Raw genomic sequence first — 18,929 nt, forward strand, 5'->3', positions numbered from 1 at the left:
CGGATTTTTTTAAAACAGATTGACTTTAGGGTGTAGAGGTTCGATAAGAAGGGATTTTTCGAAACACGAATTCTAAGGGGGTGAAACTATTCCTCAAATATTAAAATATTTTTTATATATATATGTATATAATATATACAGGGTGTTTCATAAAATATGACCATTGAGTAATCACGATTCTGCTTACACTGCTTGACGTTTAAAGCTGATTTTTGGCAAACGGATTGACTGTGGGGTGTAGAGGTTCGATAAGGAGGGGTTTCTGGAATCTCAAATTTCAAGAGGGTGAAAGCGCCCCTCAAATATTACAATATTTGTTATTTAAAAAACGGTTAGTCTTTCGGGAAAACGCTTGGACAAGCATAATTTATTTGTTTTTTTTTCATATTTTGAAATTTTTAAAAAATAATACAGGGTGTTCCAAAAAGTTAGGTAATTTCTTAATCACGATTCTACTTAAACTGCTTGACGTAAAAAGCTTATTTTTGTCAAACGGATTTTTCAAAAGTCAAATTCCAACGAGATGAAACTAGCCCTCAAATATTACCAAGTTATATAATAATATCGCCATATTGTTTTTTCTCATGCTGACATACAAGTGAGAAAATTTTATCCAGTTTGTATGTTAATGGAAATTCTTGCTCTGCTTTTATCATCACCGTTACAAATGATTAATTCGACGCGAACAAAGTCGTTGGTACACGCTAGTATTTTTATAATTTAATGGTAGAAGACTCTATACATCCATAGTCTCTAAGTTGGTAAGTTGACTATTCTGATTACGTACCTTTTACTTGCATGTTTTTTTTTGTTTTGTATCTAATGGCAATTTTTTTTCTATTTTGGTTAGGCTCAGAATTCCAGTAAGGTTCTTCTAGACAAGAGACGGCAATGAGTACCTTAAATACATAAGTTCTGTTTCTTACATACATGATTACCTTACTATAAGTCTATTTTGTGTTCCTCTTTTTTGAGTTATAACTATTTATAATTCATCATACAGTCTCAGGGATTTGATAAAAAGCCAGTATCTGAGGCGGCTCCACAGAGGCCAGCTGTCCATCTCCGACATCTTACTTCTTACAGTGCCATATTCTATATAGAGTGTCGACTACCTCTTACATGTACTTGTGATGTGTGTCATCAGTGTTTCACAAGTACCCGGGACCTACAGTTTATTGCCGAATCCGAACGGCACTATTGTGGCTTTGCCTTCCTTGAGGTGGCGGCTCGTTGGTCGTTCTATTTAGATAAATAAATATTTTTATTTAAATAAATAAAGGGATCGTACTGGCTGGGGATCGAACCCAGTACCTTCCGCTCCGCCGATCCACACACTAACGATTGTGCTAATGACACTAACGTTGGAGCTACAGCCGGCCACATCTCCGACATCAGCCGTACTAAAGTTTATGGCACGAATGATTGTCGTCTCGGCGCACTCAGTGATAAGGTGTTCTGCTGTTTCCCCTTTTTCACCCCCAGAATCTTCATTCGTCTTTGTTTCTCACCTTCAATCTGAGGTGTTCGGTATTCGTTGAGGAGACAGGGTCCTATTATAAACCCCGTGACAATCCGAAGATTGTCCTTACTTGGTTGGTTTTTGTTGGTACTTACTTAAGTTGGTTTCCACTCGGAAAGCAGAACGGTTCTGGTCCAGTTAGTGGAGTATTCGCACCTTTTCTAGCTAGATCGTTTGCTTTTTCATTGTTCCTTCTATACCTGGGTGAGCGGGCATCTAGAGTAGGAGTATTTTCTTTGTCTAATATGTTCAGCTTCTCTAGGCATTCTTTGACCAACTTCGAATTGATGGTTACCGGGTTGATCGCTTTTAGTGCTGCTTGACTATCGGATTGACTAACGCCACTGGTAAAAATTTGAGAAAATATTTTTCATCGAAAAATGCCCCTTACGTGGAAAGACGTATATCAAATTTCATAAAAATATTCTTAAAACAAAAAAAAGTTACATTAATGGCGAGATTAATGGTTTTATGGTATACAAACGTATGTCTTCAACGCGACTCTGAGATTTAAATCTTTAGCCACTTTTAATACAATAAACATTACAAAATTTTATTATGCGGTACTTATCGAATCTAAAATTAAACACACATCTTCTGCTGGTCACCTGCATGGAGCCTCTTCATGTCCGTTATAAACCATTGCGCAATTTTCTTCGTTTGGTATAGTTTAGGCGGCATGAAAACAATTCCGGGATACGCTAGCATTAAAATTAATGTGTATTAATAATAAATACATTTTTGTTTATTCTTCTAAAAAAGTAATAGATAAGTTAATGTTTAATCTCTTAAGTAGGTACTATTATTTTCTTCTAATAAAGGATAATTTTTTTGTTTTAATGAAAATAATATAAAATTATTAAGTAATCAGTCATGAAAAAATTATCATGAACACAAATATGAACACAAGTAAAGAAAAAAGTATAGGTAACTTAAATTTCACATCAAACAACATAAACAAACTTAACTGAATTTGAGACAAAAGCCATAAAATATTGAATTTAAAATGCAAATAAATATCTATTAAAACATAACATAATAAATATTATAGGAACTTCAAAAGAGAAAAGAAGCAAGAACAATCATTACTTATTTAGAAGAGTTTGATTTCGACCGCTATAAAGGACTTTCTCAGGTAACGACAAAAATATTTATTTAATTATTGTTACCGAGGCCCGCTTCTGTGATGGCCAAAAAGCCTAAAATCTGAACCCTAATTGGTAGTATTAATAATTAGAGTTTCCAGAACCGTACTAAAACATTTTCGTTCAACGATTGTGGAATTCGTCAATTAGCAAGCAAGGGATTCTCAAAAGAAAAACCGATAAAAATTGATTGTTTCAAATGAAAATAATATCAGATTATTGAATCATGTGAAAATAAACATGAACACACATAGAACACAAGCGAAAAAAAAGTAAGAAGGGGGTAACAAAAAGCAACAATTTAAAATTCGTCCTGTATTTCAAGAACCAAGAGAGCTAGGACAAATATGTGTGTAGCATTATTAGTTTCGTAAAAAAGTAACATAGCAATGTAGAAACAGTATCTTTGTATCTCTACTCATAACCGAAAAAACCTGTAAAACACACAGAAATGGAACACCTTGTACTTTATTTAGCTTCCAAGATAAAATATTTATGTACGATTATATATTAATAAATTTAGTTTACTCTTCTACGCCCATAAATTATTACTATTTATTCGTTAAGATTATCTTGATGACATTCAAATAATCCCATATTACTGATGTTAGGAAAAGCACGGTCGGGATATACAAATGGTTGAAAGCGAACGTGAATAACTGCCTAACTACTTTGCGTAAAACCAGTTTAATAAAATTAAGTGTTTTCCTATATTTAATTAACGTGTAACCTTTCGAAGCACTTTCCCACCACCTGATTTGTAACATTAGAGTTTAATGTATTCAAAACGTAAACAAAAAGTAATTGTTTTTTTGTCGAATCCAGATGATTATTTCAGGATTGGTTTATACAGGTAAATTATATTCATTAAAATGATACCGTATGATCGTAAAAAAAACAGCGTCAAAGAGATGGCTGGGGAATGACAATCGATGATAATTTGGCTCTTTCCTTTTTGGCCAATCTCTAAACGTCATTTACTGAAAATTGACATAAAACTTGTCAAAAATTAACACTAATTATAAGCTTTTTTCGTTTTCCTGTTATTACCGATTCTGAATCGTCCTAGAACTGTGATGCGTATGCGCAGAAGGAAATATGAAGACATTATTTCATTTGCGCATGCACTGCAGAGTTCTAGAACGGTTCAGAATCGGTAATAACAGGAAAACGAAAAAAGCTATAGAATGATTAAAAAAGCATAGAATATTTCCAGACACCGACACTCGAGCCACAACCCGAGCGTCAACCCTAGCCTGAACCCTTCAATTGTTATAAAACAAAGATTAAGAATATTATTCTTTAGTTATAACATATGGGTGAAAGAACAACGTAGTGGTCACCAATCTCTCAATAAATTCATTTGGATAAATTTACCGGCCAAGGACACACGCCACCTCGTGTAATATACGGTCTAATTTTCAATTCACCTGCTTTGCATATCGCCCGATGCAAATTCAGACCGATTAAAATGTGTATGTGACGTTTTCAAGGACTGGCAGCGATAAAATACGGCATGGCGGATAAAAACAAATTAATTTACCGAAGTAAAAAACAAACAAAACACTTTCATCGTTTTAAATGGATAGGGCAATGCACTTGAGATGGTGTTATTGCTAAATTATTGCAAACGGCATATCGCTCCCAGGAAAGTATTTTGAATTCAAATTAAAAATATATTCTTACAACAGCTTAAAGACAGTAAAAAATGCAATATTTTTTACCCTATACACTGAAAAAATTAATTTGTGAATTTAATAACAATTGAGGGTTATTTCTTGCCACAGATAATTGTAGTAAATTTACCATCAGTTCTTTAGTTTTACAACTCATTTGTAAAAATCGCTGTATAGATAATTTGTGGCATGTATGTAAATATTGTTATAACATATCTTTATATTTCCCAATATTCTTTAATTTGTTTAAAAAAATGTATATCTTACAGTAAATTTAACTTATTCATTGTAAATTTACCTTTAAAAATCACCATCTTCTTGTATTATTACTATAGAGTAACAACAAATTAAAACATTTTATTATAGTGAATTTACAATTGAAGGGGTGGCTGCAAAAACCAGGCAGTTCCATTTTAATAAATTTGTGGGAAATCGAAACAGAGCTGCTCGGTTCTTAATGCAAACCCAAAGGGATAGAAGGCAATGAAAAAGCAAATAATCTAGCTAGGAAAGGAGTGAACACTCCACTAACTGGACCAGAACCGTTCTGCTTTCCAAGTGGTAACCAACTCAAGGCGGAACTCAAGAACTTGGAAGATTCCATCCGCAACCTGGAATGGAAATCTTGCAATGGTCTAAGACACTCGAAGAAATTTCTGAGGGCTTATGATCAAGAAAAATCACAGATCTTTCTGAGTAAGAACAATCTTCGGATTGTCACGGGGTTTTTAACAGGACACTGTCTCCTCAATGGACACCTCAGTAGATTGAAACTAAGAAGAAACGGCGAATGCAGATTCTGTGGGAAAGATGGGGAAACACCAGTACACCTCATCACTGAGTGCGCCGAGACGACAACCATTCGTGCCATGAATTTTGGTACGACTGATATTGGAGATGGAGAACTACCCTCTATAAAACCGTCCCAGATACTGGCTTTTGTCAAAGCCCTGGGACTGTATGATGAGTTATGATTCAAGAAAGGGGGACACAATGGATCTGTAAGGTCGAAGTGATTAACCCCCCTCCCACTCATTCTAAATTCTAAATTCTAATGCAAACCCACAGCAAGGCAGCTCCAACTAACGTCGTCATTTACTTGTGTACTGTTATATTGAGGGCACTGATTATTGCAGGAAACGATAGGCCAATTTTTTTAAAGGGTACCTAATTCATTAAAACTCTCATTTTCGAAAAAAAAGTGGAGCTGCCTGGTTATTGCAGCCACCCCTTCAATTACATTTGCAACTTCACAAAGCGTTAGTAAATATTAATAAATCTAATAAAACACATGTTTATAATTATAATATTTATCACAAAGGTTAATAAAAAGTCACAAACAGGACAAACATGTTATGTAAGATACTCTTTGCCATCTCTTCTTGTCTAGAAGAACCTTACGCGAATACTGCGCCTAACCAAAATAGGAACAAAATTGCCATTAGATACAAAATAAAAAAATTGGCGCGGCCGGGAGGCACGTATAGCCGCCCATAATTGATATTTTTTTTTATCTCAAAAACTGCGACTTTGACTGATTTTGATGTTATTACAAATTTTGTTGCAAATATTATTACTAATCTTAAATTGAAAACCGCGTTTCGCTAGCTACTCTAATTTTGGAGTCACGATTTTTTAAAATTTTTAACCCCCTCCCATACCCCCTTACCAACCCCCCACCCCCACCAAAAACTAATGGCCAGATTCTCGGGTGCCACAGTATTTTTGTGCCAAATTTGGTTAAAATCGGTTTAGCGGTTTTTGAGTTATCGTGTTACAGACGGACAGACACCATGAAAATATTTTGTATTTATATTATTTATGACCCAAATAACTCATTTTGAGTGAAATTATTTTTTTTGTCGATCTTAATAGCCTACCATACCTGTCGGTAAAAGTACTGGTCGGCTAAAAACAAGCAAGAAAAAGGTATCTAATCAAAACAATCAACTTACCAAACTATGGATGTATATGTAGAGTCTTATAAAAACATTTACTAATCATCCACGCACTGAGACTCCCACCTGTTCAAAAACAGCTTAGATTAAAATGTTCTTCATCTTTCCTCTAACTACGTTTTCAACCAATTACTTAATAAGCATCACCTTCAGAAGAAGTCACGTGACGTAGCGGCATTTTTTACCTAAATATAATATGGCAAATTCACACAAATGTTGTGAAAATGTCGACATGCGATTTTACCACAGAACAGATACAAATTTGTATTTGTTCTGTGATTTTACTACAAGATTGTATTTCCGGTTTAAATTTAATTTTAATAACTCACAAAACTCATTGTGAAAATAATATCGTTTAGTAATCATTTGATATTAATAAACTGTTTTGCAAAATTACATTTTTTGTAAAACTATGCTAAAAAAATTGGCGCCGGGAGGCACGTATAGCCATTGCCTGGAAACTTATATGGTGAAATTTTGATAAAATAATTTAGTACACACTAAAAACACGGTATGTCGCTAGTGGTAGGAAAAATAATTTTTAGAGGTTACTAGTTTATTTGGTTGCCTGTGATATGCATATACAGGGTGTTTCCTAATTAATCTAAAAAATATAAAATTTATTTTTTTCTCGACAACCGTTTGATGAACAAGAAAAACTCAAAAGATCAATTTTGTTGAAAAAGGATGGCCAGTGAAGAAAAAAATATATTTTCTTTAAAAAAGCAGTGGTGTATCATTTATGTTAAACAAAAAAATCGATTTTTTTAATTTTTAACACCGTGTAGATCAGAAAGGAAGTACTTTAGACCCAATGGTTATATAAAATTGTTTTAAGAACACATGAGGAATCACACCATAATTTTTTTAGACTAATTCGAAAACACCCTGTATATTGTCAACTTGACAATGACTGCTGATAAATCAAAAAATACCTTTTCAGTGAAAAAAGCCTGATTTTCGCAGGAAAAATTTTGATTTTTATTGAATTTGGGCCTGCGTTTGCAAATACTGGTTTGTTTTTTAATTTTCTATCTATCTAAATTTTAAATATCATAGTCAGAAATAGTTTTATTATTTATTAACTGTAAAAATGGTGTTTTCTTGTTGTGTTGCATCTTGCAAAGAAACTAACAAAACTGCAAAAATGTACGTGTTTCCAAAAGACGATAAGGTATGTATCTTAGATAAAAGAAAAATATATGGTATGTATTCGCTGTTTGATTTTTTTTTCGTTCGCTTTAAAATCTATAAATGTCGGTCTATTCATTAGATAGCCAGTCGACTTACGATCATTTACATGAAACTCTGTAAAATAAATAAAAAAATAAATTGTAAAATATATACAGGGTGTCCCAGAAATAAGTGCAAATATTTTAAGAGGTGGTAGATCTCCATAAAAGAAACATATTTTCTCTTTATCGTTTTTCAAATAAGTCCAAAATAACGGAGTTATTTTACTTTGAAAATTTCTGAAAAAAATGATTTGTTGCTAAAATTTTGAGAACCACTGGATCTTTTCTGGATTTTCTTTTTTGTAAATTTAATCTAATACGTATGTTGCCATATTATCAAGAAATTATGTTTTTTCACTAAAAACTAAAAAAATTTCCAAAAATTTTTTCAAAAAATTTCGAATTTTCAAAATTTTTTTTTCGCAAAAGAAACCTCATAGGCGTGTTTCTGAGGTTGATAGGTTGATTCTAAATCTTAATAATATAAAAAAGTTTAAATACGATATATTTTTAATTGAATTATAGCTTCATTAAAATTAAAAAAAATACCCGCCTATGATACGGAGAGTGCAGGTGCACTGAAGAAACAAAAGACAGTGTTGCGTTGGGCGGCAGAGCCGTCAGGAAACGACCGTTACGACGGAGACATCCTATCTATCGCTCGTGTCGCACTCGTTAGAGCCAAAAACAATAACACAACAATAACAAGACGTTGTCTGTCCGCATCTTCCAGCTATTTATGAATGAGATGCTCAGTCTATATTTTATTCTAAGTCTATGATCTTAATAGTAGATTATTTTCTTTTATCTATGCGTATAGCCGCCCATACTAAAATATGATAATAATAAATTATCTCAAAAACTGCGACTTTCACTGATTTTCATGTTATTACAAAAAAATTGAAAATCGCGTTTCGCTAGCTACTGTAATTTTGGAATTACGATTTTTTAAAATTTTTAACCCCCTCCCATACACCCTTACCAACCCCCCACCCCCACCAAAACCTAATGGCCAGATTCTCGGGTGCCACAGTATTTTTGTGCCAAATTTATTTTTGTGTTAAAATCGGGTTAGCGGTTTTTGAGTTATCGTGTTACAGACAGACGGACAGACAGACAGACACCATGAATATTTTGTATTTAGGTCATTTATGACCCAAATAATTCATTTTGAGTGAAATTAAAAAAACTTTTTTTTTTGCCGATCTTAAATAGCCTACCATAACCTGTTGGTATGATCGGCTAAAAATATCTTATTTTTACAAGTTTCTAATGTATCTTTTTTTTTTTGTAAAATTAGTTATATTTTTTTCAGTGTAGATAATTACTACTTCGATTTCCCAATGAAATGAGTTTTCAAAGTTTGCTTTCCAGAATCCATTACATTCCTCGCAGAAGCCTTGACCTATTTGACGAAGATGCCAAGGCTAATATATATTATTTTCGATGTTTTTACACACTTTTTCTACAAAATAATTATATAAATACGTAGCGAGAAAAACATGAAACTTGGATCGCTCTTAAATCCAAAGAACAAACATCAATTTGTTCCAACTCTAAATCCCACCGATCTGCACGGCCTTCAAGGGCCGGAAAATAGGTCGTCCAGCTTTTATCTCACCGCCAACTGGATACGGCCACTTGTTTCGACCTTGGTAAGTCCCCTCGTCTCACCCGACACGCTTTCGAAACGTCAAATGGAACGGCTGTCTGGATTTATATAGGTTAGACACAGAGGTCAGACAATTTCTGGAGATGGATACGATTTAAGCCCTCGATTTAGTCTGTAGATAGTCGAAAGTTGAGCGTCAAATATCAATATTTTTTTTCCATTAGGGTTCGGACCTGCGGAACAGGGATTTGCTGGTTTTCTCGGTACTTCTGGTACTAGCTAACTTTTGTTCAATAATGGTGCAGTTTGTCAATTAGCAAGCAAGGAATGATTTTCAATAGTAAAATCCATAAAAATGGAGTTTTTTAAGCGAAGAAAAAAACATAAGTAACCTTTAAAATTCGCATCAAACAACATAAAATATATAACTATAACAAATACATACCGTGTGTCCCACTAAGAATAGCTCTCGGCTGTATCTCGGAAAGTATTAGCCGTAGGGTTTACGGAAAAAAAAAATATTTATAACTAAAGGGGCTATGAGAAATTGCTGGAAATTATTTTCAAGTTTGTAGAACGACCGCTAGGGGGCGCAACTGCAACAAAAAATAATAAAACGGAGTTTTTACACAATTTTGCCTAGATAAGGTGTGCTATAAGTAATAGCTTCATAATCTTCAGTAAATTTTGAATATTTTTTGTTAGAGCCATTTTCCCCTATCTACCAAAATAAAGTGGTGGGGAAAGGTTAGATCTGTTTTTACTTAAATGTTAATAACTCTGGACTGAATGATCGGAATCTAACAAACGAGGGCTCGTTTAAAAGAACGTTTCTTACTCTTGTACCATATAAACAATAATAATAAGCTTTTGAACGTAGACGCTAGGGGGCGTTGACTTACAATTTAACTAAATAATTTAAAATTGCGCGTTTTTTCAAAAAAATTAAATGCAATAGTATATGTAATTTTAGCTGATAGTAAAGAGTAGTAAAAGCTTAAAAAGTCAGCGAAAACCGCATCTTGATATCTTCTTTCAAACCGGAGATATTAGCAAAATCATAATAAATACTAAAAAATAAGCTCTTAATTACCTTATTTTTCCAACACGGTATCAGTAGCCCTCTTAATTATGCCCATTCTAACAAAAAAATAAGATAGAAACAGTTAGTTTATTTTAAAATCGACGAAATATCAGAATACCATAATAGCAGAGGTATTAATATCTAATAATTAAGAAATTAATAACAGTGAACAATAAACGATCATTCAGTGAAGTCATGGTAAGCTTTGGAAAAAAGTTGCTTTTGACGTAATAGTATAAACGTCAACATTTTGATAGTCTTATTAGCGTTTTTTATCTTTTGATTGCTTTTTCAAAATGCCAACAACTTCAACTATTTCAAATAATAAAGGCATTTTGAAAAAGCAATTAAAAGATAAGAAACGCTGATAAGACTATCAAAATGTTGATCTAATAACAATTTGACGTTTATACTATTACGTCAAAAGCAACTTTTTTCCAAAGCCTACCATGACTTCAGTGAATCATCGTTTCGTGTTCACTGTTATTAATATCTTAATTATTAGATATTAACACCTCTGGTATTATGGTATTTCGTCGATTTTAAAATAAACTAACTGTTTCTATCTTATTTTTTTGTTAGAATGGGCATAATTAAGAGGGCTACTGATACCGTGTTGTAAAAATAAGGTAATTAAGGGCTTATTTTTTGGTATTTATTATAATTTTGCTAATATCTTCGGTTTGAAAGAAGATATCAAGATGAGGTTTTCGCTGACTTTTTAAGCTTTTACTACTCTTTACTATCAGCTAAAATTACATATACTATTGCATTTAATTTTTTTGAAAAAACGCGCAATATTTGTTAAATTGTAAGACAACGCCCCCTAGCGTCTACGTTCAAAAGCTTATTATTATTGTTTATATGGTACAATATAGAGTAAGAAACGCTCTTTTAAACGAGCCCTCGCTTGTTGGATTGCGATCATCCAGTCCACAGAGTTATTAATATTTAAATAAAAACAGATCTAACATTCCCCCACCACTTTATCTTGGTAGATAGGGGAAAATGGCTTTAACAAAAAATATTCAAAATCTACTGAAGATTTTGAAGCTATTACTTATAGTACACCTGATCTAGGCAAAATTGTGTAAAAACTCCATTTTATTATTTTTGTTGCAGTTGCGCCCCCTAGCGGTCGTTCTACAAACTTGACTATAATTTCCAGCAATTTCCCATAGCCTCTTTAGTTATAAATATTTTTTTCCGCAGCCCCTATGGCTAATACTTTCCGAGATACAGCCGAGAGCTATTCTTAGTGGGACACCCTGTACATTGAACAACATTAATACTAAATAAAAAAAATTGTGTGTGCACTATGTGCGCCTATTTGAAATGAAACTTTTTACAAACAGCTATTAAGTTGAAGGATTTGAAAGATATATATTTTTTATGAATACTCTCTATAAACTTCAAAAAAATAGAGTTAATAAGTATAAAACCGTATACTATTCCAGCTCATAAATTTATGTTTTTTTTTATTTTTATTAAAAAACGATAATTCTTTTACCCGGCCGGATAACCGTAACCATTAAACCAAGACACTAAGTACATCTACTTCTTGGTTACAGGTCTGTTCCCAGAAGAATCCCTGACTAGTCAGCACGTTTCTCATTGGTTAAAATGCGTAGAAACCTGATTGTTAGTCAGGTTTCTACGCATTTCAACCAATAAGAAACGCGCTGACTAGTCAGAGATTCTTCTGGGAACAGAGCATACATCTATATCTCTGACTACTACCATAGATTAGGTATACTATATACAGATATGTACTATATACAGATATGTACTATATACAGATATGTACTATATACAGATATGTATATATACAGTTAACAATCTTGTCCCTAATTCGTGGTACGAAAATTGTTTTTTATGACTATGAGCAAACGAGTAAAATTTCCTGTGCGCAAAAATAAACTGGCATTTAAAGAGCGTAATAACTGGGCCGGTCAGGCGCTGTACACAAGTGTGGCCATAAGTGGGCGTGCTATGTGCGCAAACTAGTAACCTAACTAGTGCGTGACTCCGAAAATTGGAATCACGAAAAACAATGCTTTTGACGATAAGTTTATAATCTGTATAATCTGTGCTACTACTAACTGTCACTAATCAGCAATTTGTTTTGTGTAGTCTGTAGTCTGTTTTTGTTCAAATGTTTTATTCATTATTCATGTTGGGGATTGATTTTTAAATTAATGTTAATAGTTCGGTCCACATTAAAAATTCATAGAATATGTATTTCTTTCGCATAATCAAAATTGTCGCTCTAAATTTTACATAACCAAATTGTCACTCTATATCGCTGTCTTTTTTAGACAGATGTCACTTGTCTTTTCATTGTTTAATTCATTATTCGAATTCTCAGAATGTTGTTGACAAAAGTTTCATCTTAAAATAAAATTTTAATCAATCACAATTGTTTATCTCCATCATTTACCGGATTAATAATACAGAAATTACAACTCTATTACGAACAATTCATTAATTGTAGTGATTTACAGTAATTTTATTAAATTATACGAATGTCTATTCTCGTTGATTATTTGTTTGAAATAAATGACAGTGTCCTCCAATGAAAATGCGAGTTACTAACTCTAATAAATTCTAATTCTGAGCTGGCAAATGAGCTAAATGGTTTACCTAGACCGTTATTCAGAAAGTACAAACATATCAATGAAAATATGCATGAAATCAAGGTTGGTACAGTTTCAAGTGTATTATAGTGATTTTCTTAGCCGCGTATGGCACAGATCGTTACCCAGTGTTGCCAAAAGCTTATTTTTCATCGGGGTAGATTATCACGAGATAACGGGGTTAAATTGTTTTACAAAGGGGTAGACCTACCCCGAATGGGGTAGCTGTGGCAACACTGCCGCTATCACTTTTCCTCCCGCTAGCTCGCCATTCAAGGCCGTGTGTCGTGTGTCACGTCATTAAAAAGAATAATCCAATTCTGATGTAATTTATGCAATCATGTAACGTATGCAATCATAGCATTGCTCGCACAGGCAAGCCTAAAAATAACAGAAAATATAACTTACTTACCTGTGAATTAAAATGACAGACAACTGTCACTGTCAGGTAGGTATTCTCTCGTTAGACAAACTTTACAAAAATAAAGCCGAGAATAAATCCAAAAGTTGTTTTAGGCCGAAGTCCGGATTTAGTCCGAATATCAGAGCTCACTTGCCAGGAATTTCCAAAAACTTGTATGGAAACCGTACTCATAAAGATTAAATGAATAACAAAAATATAAAAAAATACATTTTTTCTCCCTTCCAACGTCAACATCAACATTTTACTTTCAGTATGAGAAGTACCAATTGTTAATAATAAATATAAATCATTCGAAAATAACGCATAATAAAATAATTATTCACCTAATAAAAGCTATTCATGTTTTTGCATAATATATACACAGATACAGACCAAAATTAAGAATAGTATAGCATTATACATATCATATTAATTATAAAATACAACCTGATGTAATAAATAATTAAAAATCCTATTTTTTTCATAACAAATTTGTGGACTGAAATCCATGTTATTTCAAAGTCTAATTCCAGCAGCGCCATCTGTTACAAAATAGCATCATCTCTCGATCTCCGTCAAAAAGAAATTCTCAAACTCAAAAAAATGTTCAGATGAAGTTCACATATTTTTTATAACCCAAAATATGTTTAACGGGAAATTAGAAAATTCATTATCAATTAAATATGAAAATAAAGCCATTTTCACAAAAATTGTGGTTTATAAATACAATAACAAGTTAAAAACCACATTATGTGTAACGGCACTTGTCATTATGAGAATCATTTCAAGGAAAACTTGACCTAAAACAAGCTTGATAAACGTAACCCTTCTCTTTTGTATCGTTCTGTTTCTTTTGTTAAACACTTAGAGAAATCTTTCAGGACAAATTTTTAATAGAATAAATCTTATCACTAAGGCCCAAAAGTATTTGCTAATCGCATTTCTACAGAAAGGCGGTCAGTGAACTAAATAGGTCGACCATGACTTTGCCATTGCCCTTTTCTGTATACAAGCCATTCCTTTTATCTCTTTAAGTCATAAAATGTTCCACTTACCTCGGTCAGAATTATCCATAGCTCTTTCACCAGAGAATCCAACTTGTATACCGCAAAACTATAGCACTTTTCACTTAAAAAGTTCAAATAAACACAAAGTCAGCCTACTTTCAATACGGTAAACATGGCTGAAACATGGTATAATTGACCACTAAACTAAAGCACACGATAAAGAGGTTCACTTAAAATAAGTTTTGCACGGTAAAACTTTAAATTTACGATGTTTTTTTCATTAAATTTTCACAGGAGATTTCGTAATTTGGATAATTATTTTCGGACGGCGACCTGACCGAGTTGTTAAACGAGAAGTGGCACAGGTGGCGCCATCAACCATCAAAGAAACGCTTTGTTTTATTTTGATTACAGATCAATTATTTTCAAGTAGCTTTTGTTTTTCTTTTACTTGTTAATAATCTATAAAAAAAAACTTTTAATTCAACGAAATTATTTTAAACATAATAGTAGCAAAAAATTATTCAGTAAATATCTGAAAAATTGTTATTATTTAAAAACATATTATGCACAATTTTTATTTTGTAAGATGGCAGCACAAGGTTAATGGATGTGTGTTTAAAGAGTTGCATAACGAAGAAAATGAAAATTTTAAATATTATGTTTTTCTAAACTTTCTGCATTATCGGAAATATCGTATTAATTTCCATGTAATTAAATGCATGGGTTACCAATGCATGTAAATTTGTTAACAATATTCGCGTATAAACAAACATTTTTTGTAGAACAGGAAAGTTGTAGGGTGTATTAAGGGTTGCCTATCCAACCTCAGTTCACTACTTATTTATTTTATTATGTTATTTACCTGATATGAAAATAACAAATGCAGCCGAGTGAGCGGAGTTTGACTTTTCGTTTGTCACGTGCGTATGTGTTTAGATTTTAGTTTGTCATTTCAGATTCTCCAGATAGTACTTGACGATTCTCAGAGGATTATAAATCGGTACGAGTGCGAGCAATACTTCTGGAGCAAAAGACTGAAAAGACCGAAATGGGAGTGGCCTTATTCGCGCATTGACAACTCGAATTCATGGATACGTGAGTGCGGGGTTCATACTTTTTCTACTTTTAGTACACAGTGAAAATTGAGTGTGGAGCCTCGGAATCCTTTCCAACGGTACGTATCGGAAGTGCCGAGTTAACGTGTGTTCAGAAATAAACTACGAGCTCTCGTAATTCGGATTTATATCGTTTTAATTCGCGACGAAGAATAAAATACAACGAAAGATTTTCCTCTTGTGTGTTTAAGTGAAAATTCTCGCGGAAAAAGACTACTATCGATTGAGGTAGTGTTTAATCTAATGCCGTTTCAAGAAGTCAACAGTGTTTTTAGCAACGATACTGCCATCTAATCAGTGTAAGTTGTTCATTAATTTTGATTTTCATACATGATTGCTAGAGATATGTTTATAGTACATGGGTGATAACACAGAAAAATAACACTTAGGTAGTACTTAGTATCATAAATAGGGAGGATGTGTATGGGTTAATGTAATTTATTGTAACATGTTGATTACTTGATTAATTTAATTGATTTTAACATGTCAACAATACAATGTAGGTACATTACAACTACCGATTAATTTAGTCATTAAAATCTGGATTAACTTCTATAAGTACATAATTATAAAAGAAATCATTATGGATTCATATTATTTGTAATCGAATGTTAGTACTTATTGCATATTATTATTGTCTTTTAAACAAATATTAAATATTATCACTTATACCTTTGTCAAACTTATATAGAATAATTTTTAAACTCTTTATCCCCAAAGTTTACATTGAAAATAATCTCTGGCTAAATTCAGAAAAAAAATCTATTTTCGTACTTACCTATGTTATAAGACTCGGTACAAAAATAAAAAAAGTTTCAAATTTTAGCTAAGTTAATAATTAATTTTAGCTTAATTTTATTTTTATTTATCTAAATTCAGTTAGTCACATTTGACAAGTTGGTAACTTTATGTTATAAATATTTTAACATGGTTGTTTGGTGCTAGGGAAGGTTAATCCGAGGGTTAATCTGAAAAGGACCTACTTTACGCAAATTTCGATCAAGTTTTAAGACGATCACCCGTCCAAAAGATCCTCTTGTTTAATGTCGCTTACCTACCTATCTACAGGGTGAGTTTCCTACGATGTTCTCTATGGGTATCTCGGAAACTACTGGAGATAGAGAGTCGGTTAAATGGGGAAAGAATTGCAGTTTTGTGGGGTCATAAATATGCGCCTTTCAGATTTTTGAAAAAGTTCATGGCTTACTAGATATTTCGAACAAAAACAAATTTCGGCTATTTTGAAAATTGTCCCTAATTCCATTATAATCTATTGTAGACAAAAAGTTTTCAGATGAAAGTTGTAGATTAATCACATCCTTATTGAGATTGTGTCCTGCGTTTTTTTCTAAAGCCGGTCATTTTTGACATATGACACAAACATGTTTTTTTAAATGGAAACCATAGTTGGCCATGACTTCATAAAAAGCGCCATTTTTTTTGCTTTTCAGCGATATAAGCTGTAATATGTTTTCTTCGAAAAATTACTGAGTTATAGCCAATTCTTATCATTTTTAAAAAATTTCACTTAGTTAGGCCATGGAAACAAGTTCAATCGCCGTTGCTCTCAGAAATGTGAAGCTGTCACATCCAAACTTTGTAAATTAAAATAAACAAAAAATTGTAAATATGAATTTTTCAAATGAAGAAAAGCGTGTAGATACTCGCGCATCAATAGAGTGGTTCCAACATGACTTTCATAGTCATTTTTTATTTCATTTTAGTTTGTGTAATGTAAATTGTACCGTTTAATAAGATATTTTGACTTTTTATGAGTTATAAATCACAGCCCCGGATCTAGGGGGGGGGCAAACCGGGGCACCTGCCCCGGGCGCCAATGTCAGGGGGCGCCAAAATCATAATATAATATGGTTGAAAATCTAAAAAATCGCCCCACAAAGCGCCTAGTATGCACCTTACGTTCTTCTATCAAGTATTCATTTAATTTTGAAACGTCCAGTTAGTTTTTGAACACATTCTAAAGTTTCATTCAGAACCTCGCTATTAGTGGAATAAATTAGCTGTTTCAATTATTATACTTTATACTTTTTAGTTTACGATCATTCACAATGTTTAAAAGCACAATTAAAATTAATAGAATATTCTAGCAACAGCTTGCGGTAGTCAGTTGTATATAAAGAAAGCCAAATATTTAGCTTATAAAACAATAAACTTTTGATTTCTAACCACAATTTCTCTTGTCGCATGCTAATCAAAAGCCAAAACGACATTTCCCTCAAATTTTGAAGTATAATTATTGGAAAAGTCAAAAGTTTGTTTACTTTTTCTACTAATTGAAAATGACTACCACTAATTTAGATGTTCTGAATGCTTACTTTGAAATTAATGGAACAAACTTCTACGCTAATTGAAACCACTAATTCGGAGGTTCTGAATGAAGCTTAAGGGCCCATTCTGTACCGTTTACGAAAAATGCCTACCTATATCTAGATATTTGTAAGTTTTTTAAATTAATTTATTGCAAACGCTGCAGAGAGGGGGCGCTACTATCAATTTTTTGCCCCGGTTCAAAAAAATTGTAAATCCGGGGCTGATAAATCATAACAGAGTAAGAATACCATGCAATTTAAGTGAAATTAGTCAAGAAAGATAAGAATTGGCTATGCTATAACTAAATTTAACTTTTCTAAAATGTCTTGAAAACCGTTCTCTAAAAAACGTAAGTAATGTTCACCGGTCAACGTATCCTCGAAAATGTTTGGTCAAGAAAAGTTGAACCAATAATCCTACACGCTTTTCTTCATTTGAAAAATGCATATTTACAATTTTTGTTTATTTTAATTTACAAAGTTTGGATGTAACAGCTTCACATTTCTGAGGGCAAAGTCGATTAAACTGGTTTCCATGGCTAACTAAGTGAAATTGTTTAAAAATTATAAGAATTGGCTATAACTAAGTGATTTTTAGAAGAAAACATATTATAGCTTATCGCCGAAAAGCTTAAAAAATGGTGCTTTTTATGAAGTCATGGCCAACTATGGTTTCCATTTAAAAAAAAACATGTTTGTATCATATGTCAAAAATGACAGGCTTTAGAGAAAAACGGAGGATACAATCTCATTAAGGATGTGATTACGGTTCCAGTCGATATTACGGATACTAAAAACGTTAAATTTTCCATACAGATTAGGTAGAAACATCGAATATTAGCACTTTACTACATTATATAGATGTGGATTGACATAGTTTAGGCACAAAAATTCAAGAAAACCTCTTTGTAAGCGTAAAGATTAAGAAAATACATGTATTTACAATATTCCGTGCTAGCAACCATTCACATTTTCGGTTGTCAGCTGATCGACTGCCTTCGCGTGCTATATGCGACGTTGTCAATATAATTATTTTATATAATTTTCTACTGAAGTGAGGTTATATTAGATATTCTTTTAAGGGTTCTGTGGTTTTGCATTTTTGGTTAGCTTTTCTTTGTAGAGGGTGTTAAGCTGTGGTTTTTATATTTTAATAATTAACTGTGATTTTGCAAAAATATTATTAGATTGGTTAGGATTTGG

At 32.7% G+C, this 18,929-nt stretch overlaps 2 protein-coding genes across 13 annotated transcripts in view; one reads left to right on the forward strand and one right to left on the reverse strand.

Moving 5' to 3' along the window:
- The window catches only part of LOC115885454 (retinoic acid receptor RXR-alpha-B-like), a 118,276-nt gene extending 103,634 nt beyond the window's left edge, over positions 1 to 14,642 (reverse strand). For both annotated transcript variants that reach the window (XM_030904423.1, XM_030904417.1), the window contains exon 1: positions 14,327 to 14,642. In XM_030904423.1, the coding sequence (XP_030760283.1) occupies positions 14,327 to 14,345 (19 nt within the window). In that variant the 5' untranslated portion in view covers positions 14,346 to 14,642. The remainder of the gene's footprint in view (positions 1 to 14,326) is intronic.
- Positions 14,643 to 15,187: 545 nt separating this feature from the next.
- Positions 15,188 to 18,929, forward strand: part of LOC115885486 (GTPase-activating protein skywalker) — a 219,120-nt gene continuing 215,378 nt past the window's right edge. For 8 of the 11 annotated variants that reach the window (XM_030904451.1, XM_030904459.1, XM_030904463.1 and 5 more), the window contains exon 1: positions 15,188 to 15,695. The gene's annotated coding sequence lies outside the window, so the exon portion shown is untranslated. The remainder of the gene's footprint in view (positions 15,696 to 18,929) is intronic. The other 3 variants (XM_030904469.1, XM_030904484.1, XM_030904434.1) reach the window with 2 other exon arrangements.

This window comes from Sitophilus oryzae, unplaced genomic scaffold (genome assembly GCF_002938485.1).
Source record: "Sitophilus oryzae breed Bouriz unplaced genomic scaffold, Soryzae_2.0 scaffold_111_pilon_pilon, whole genome shotgun sequence".
NCBI lineage: Eukaryota > Metazoa > Arthropoda > Insecta > Coleoptera > Curculionidae > Sitophilus > Sitophilus oryzae.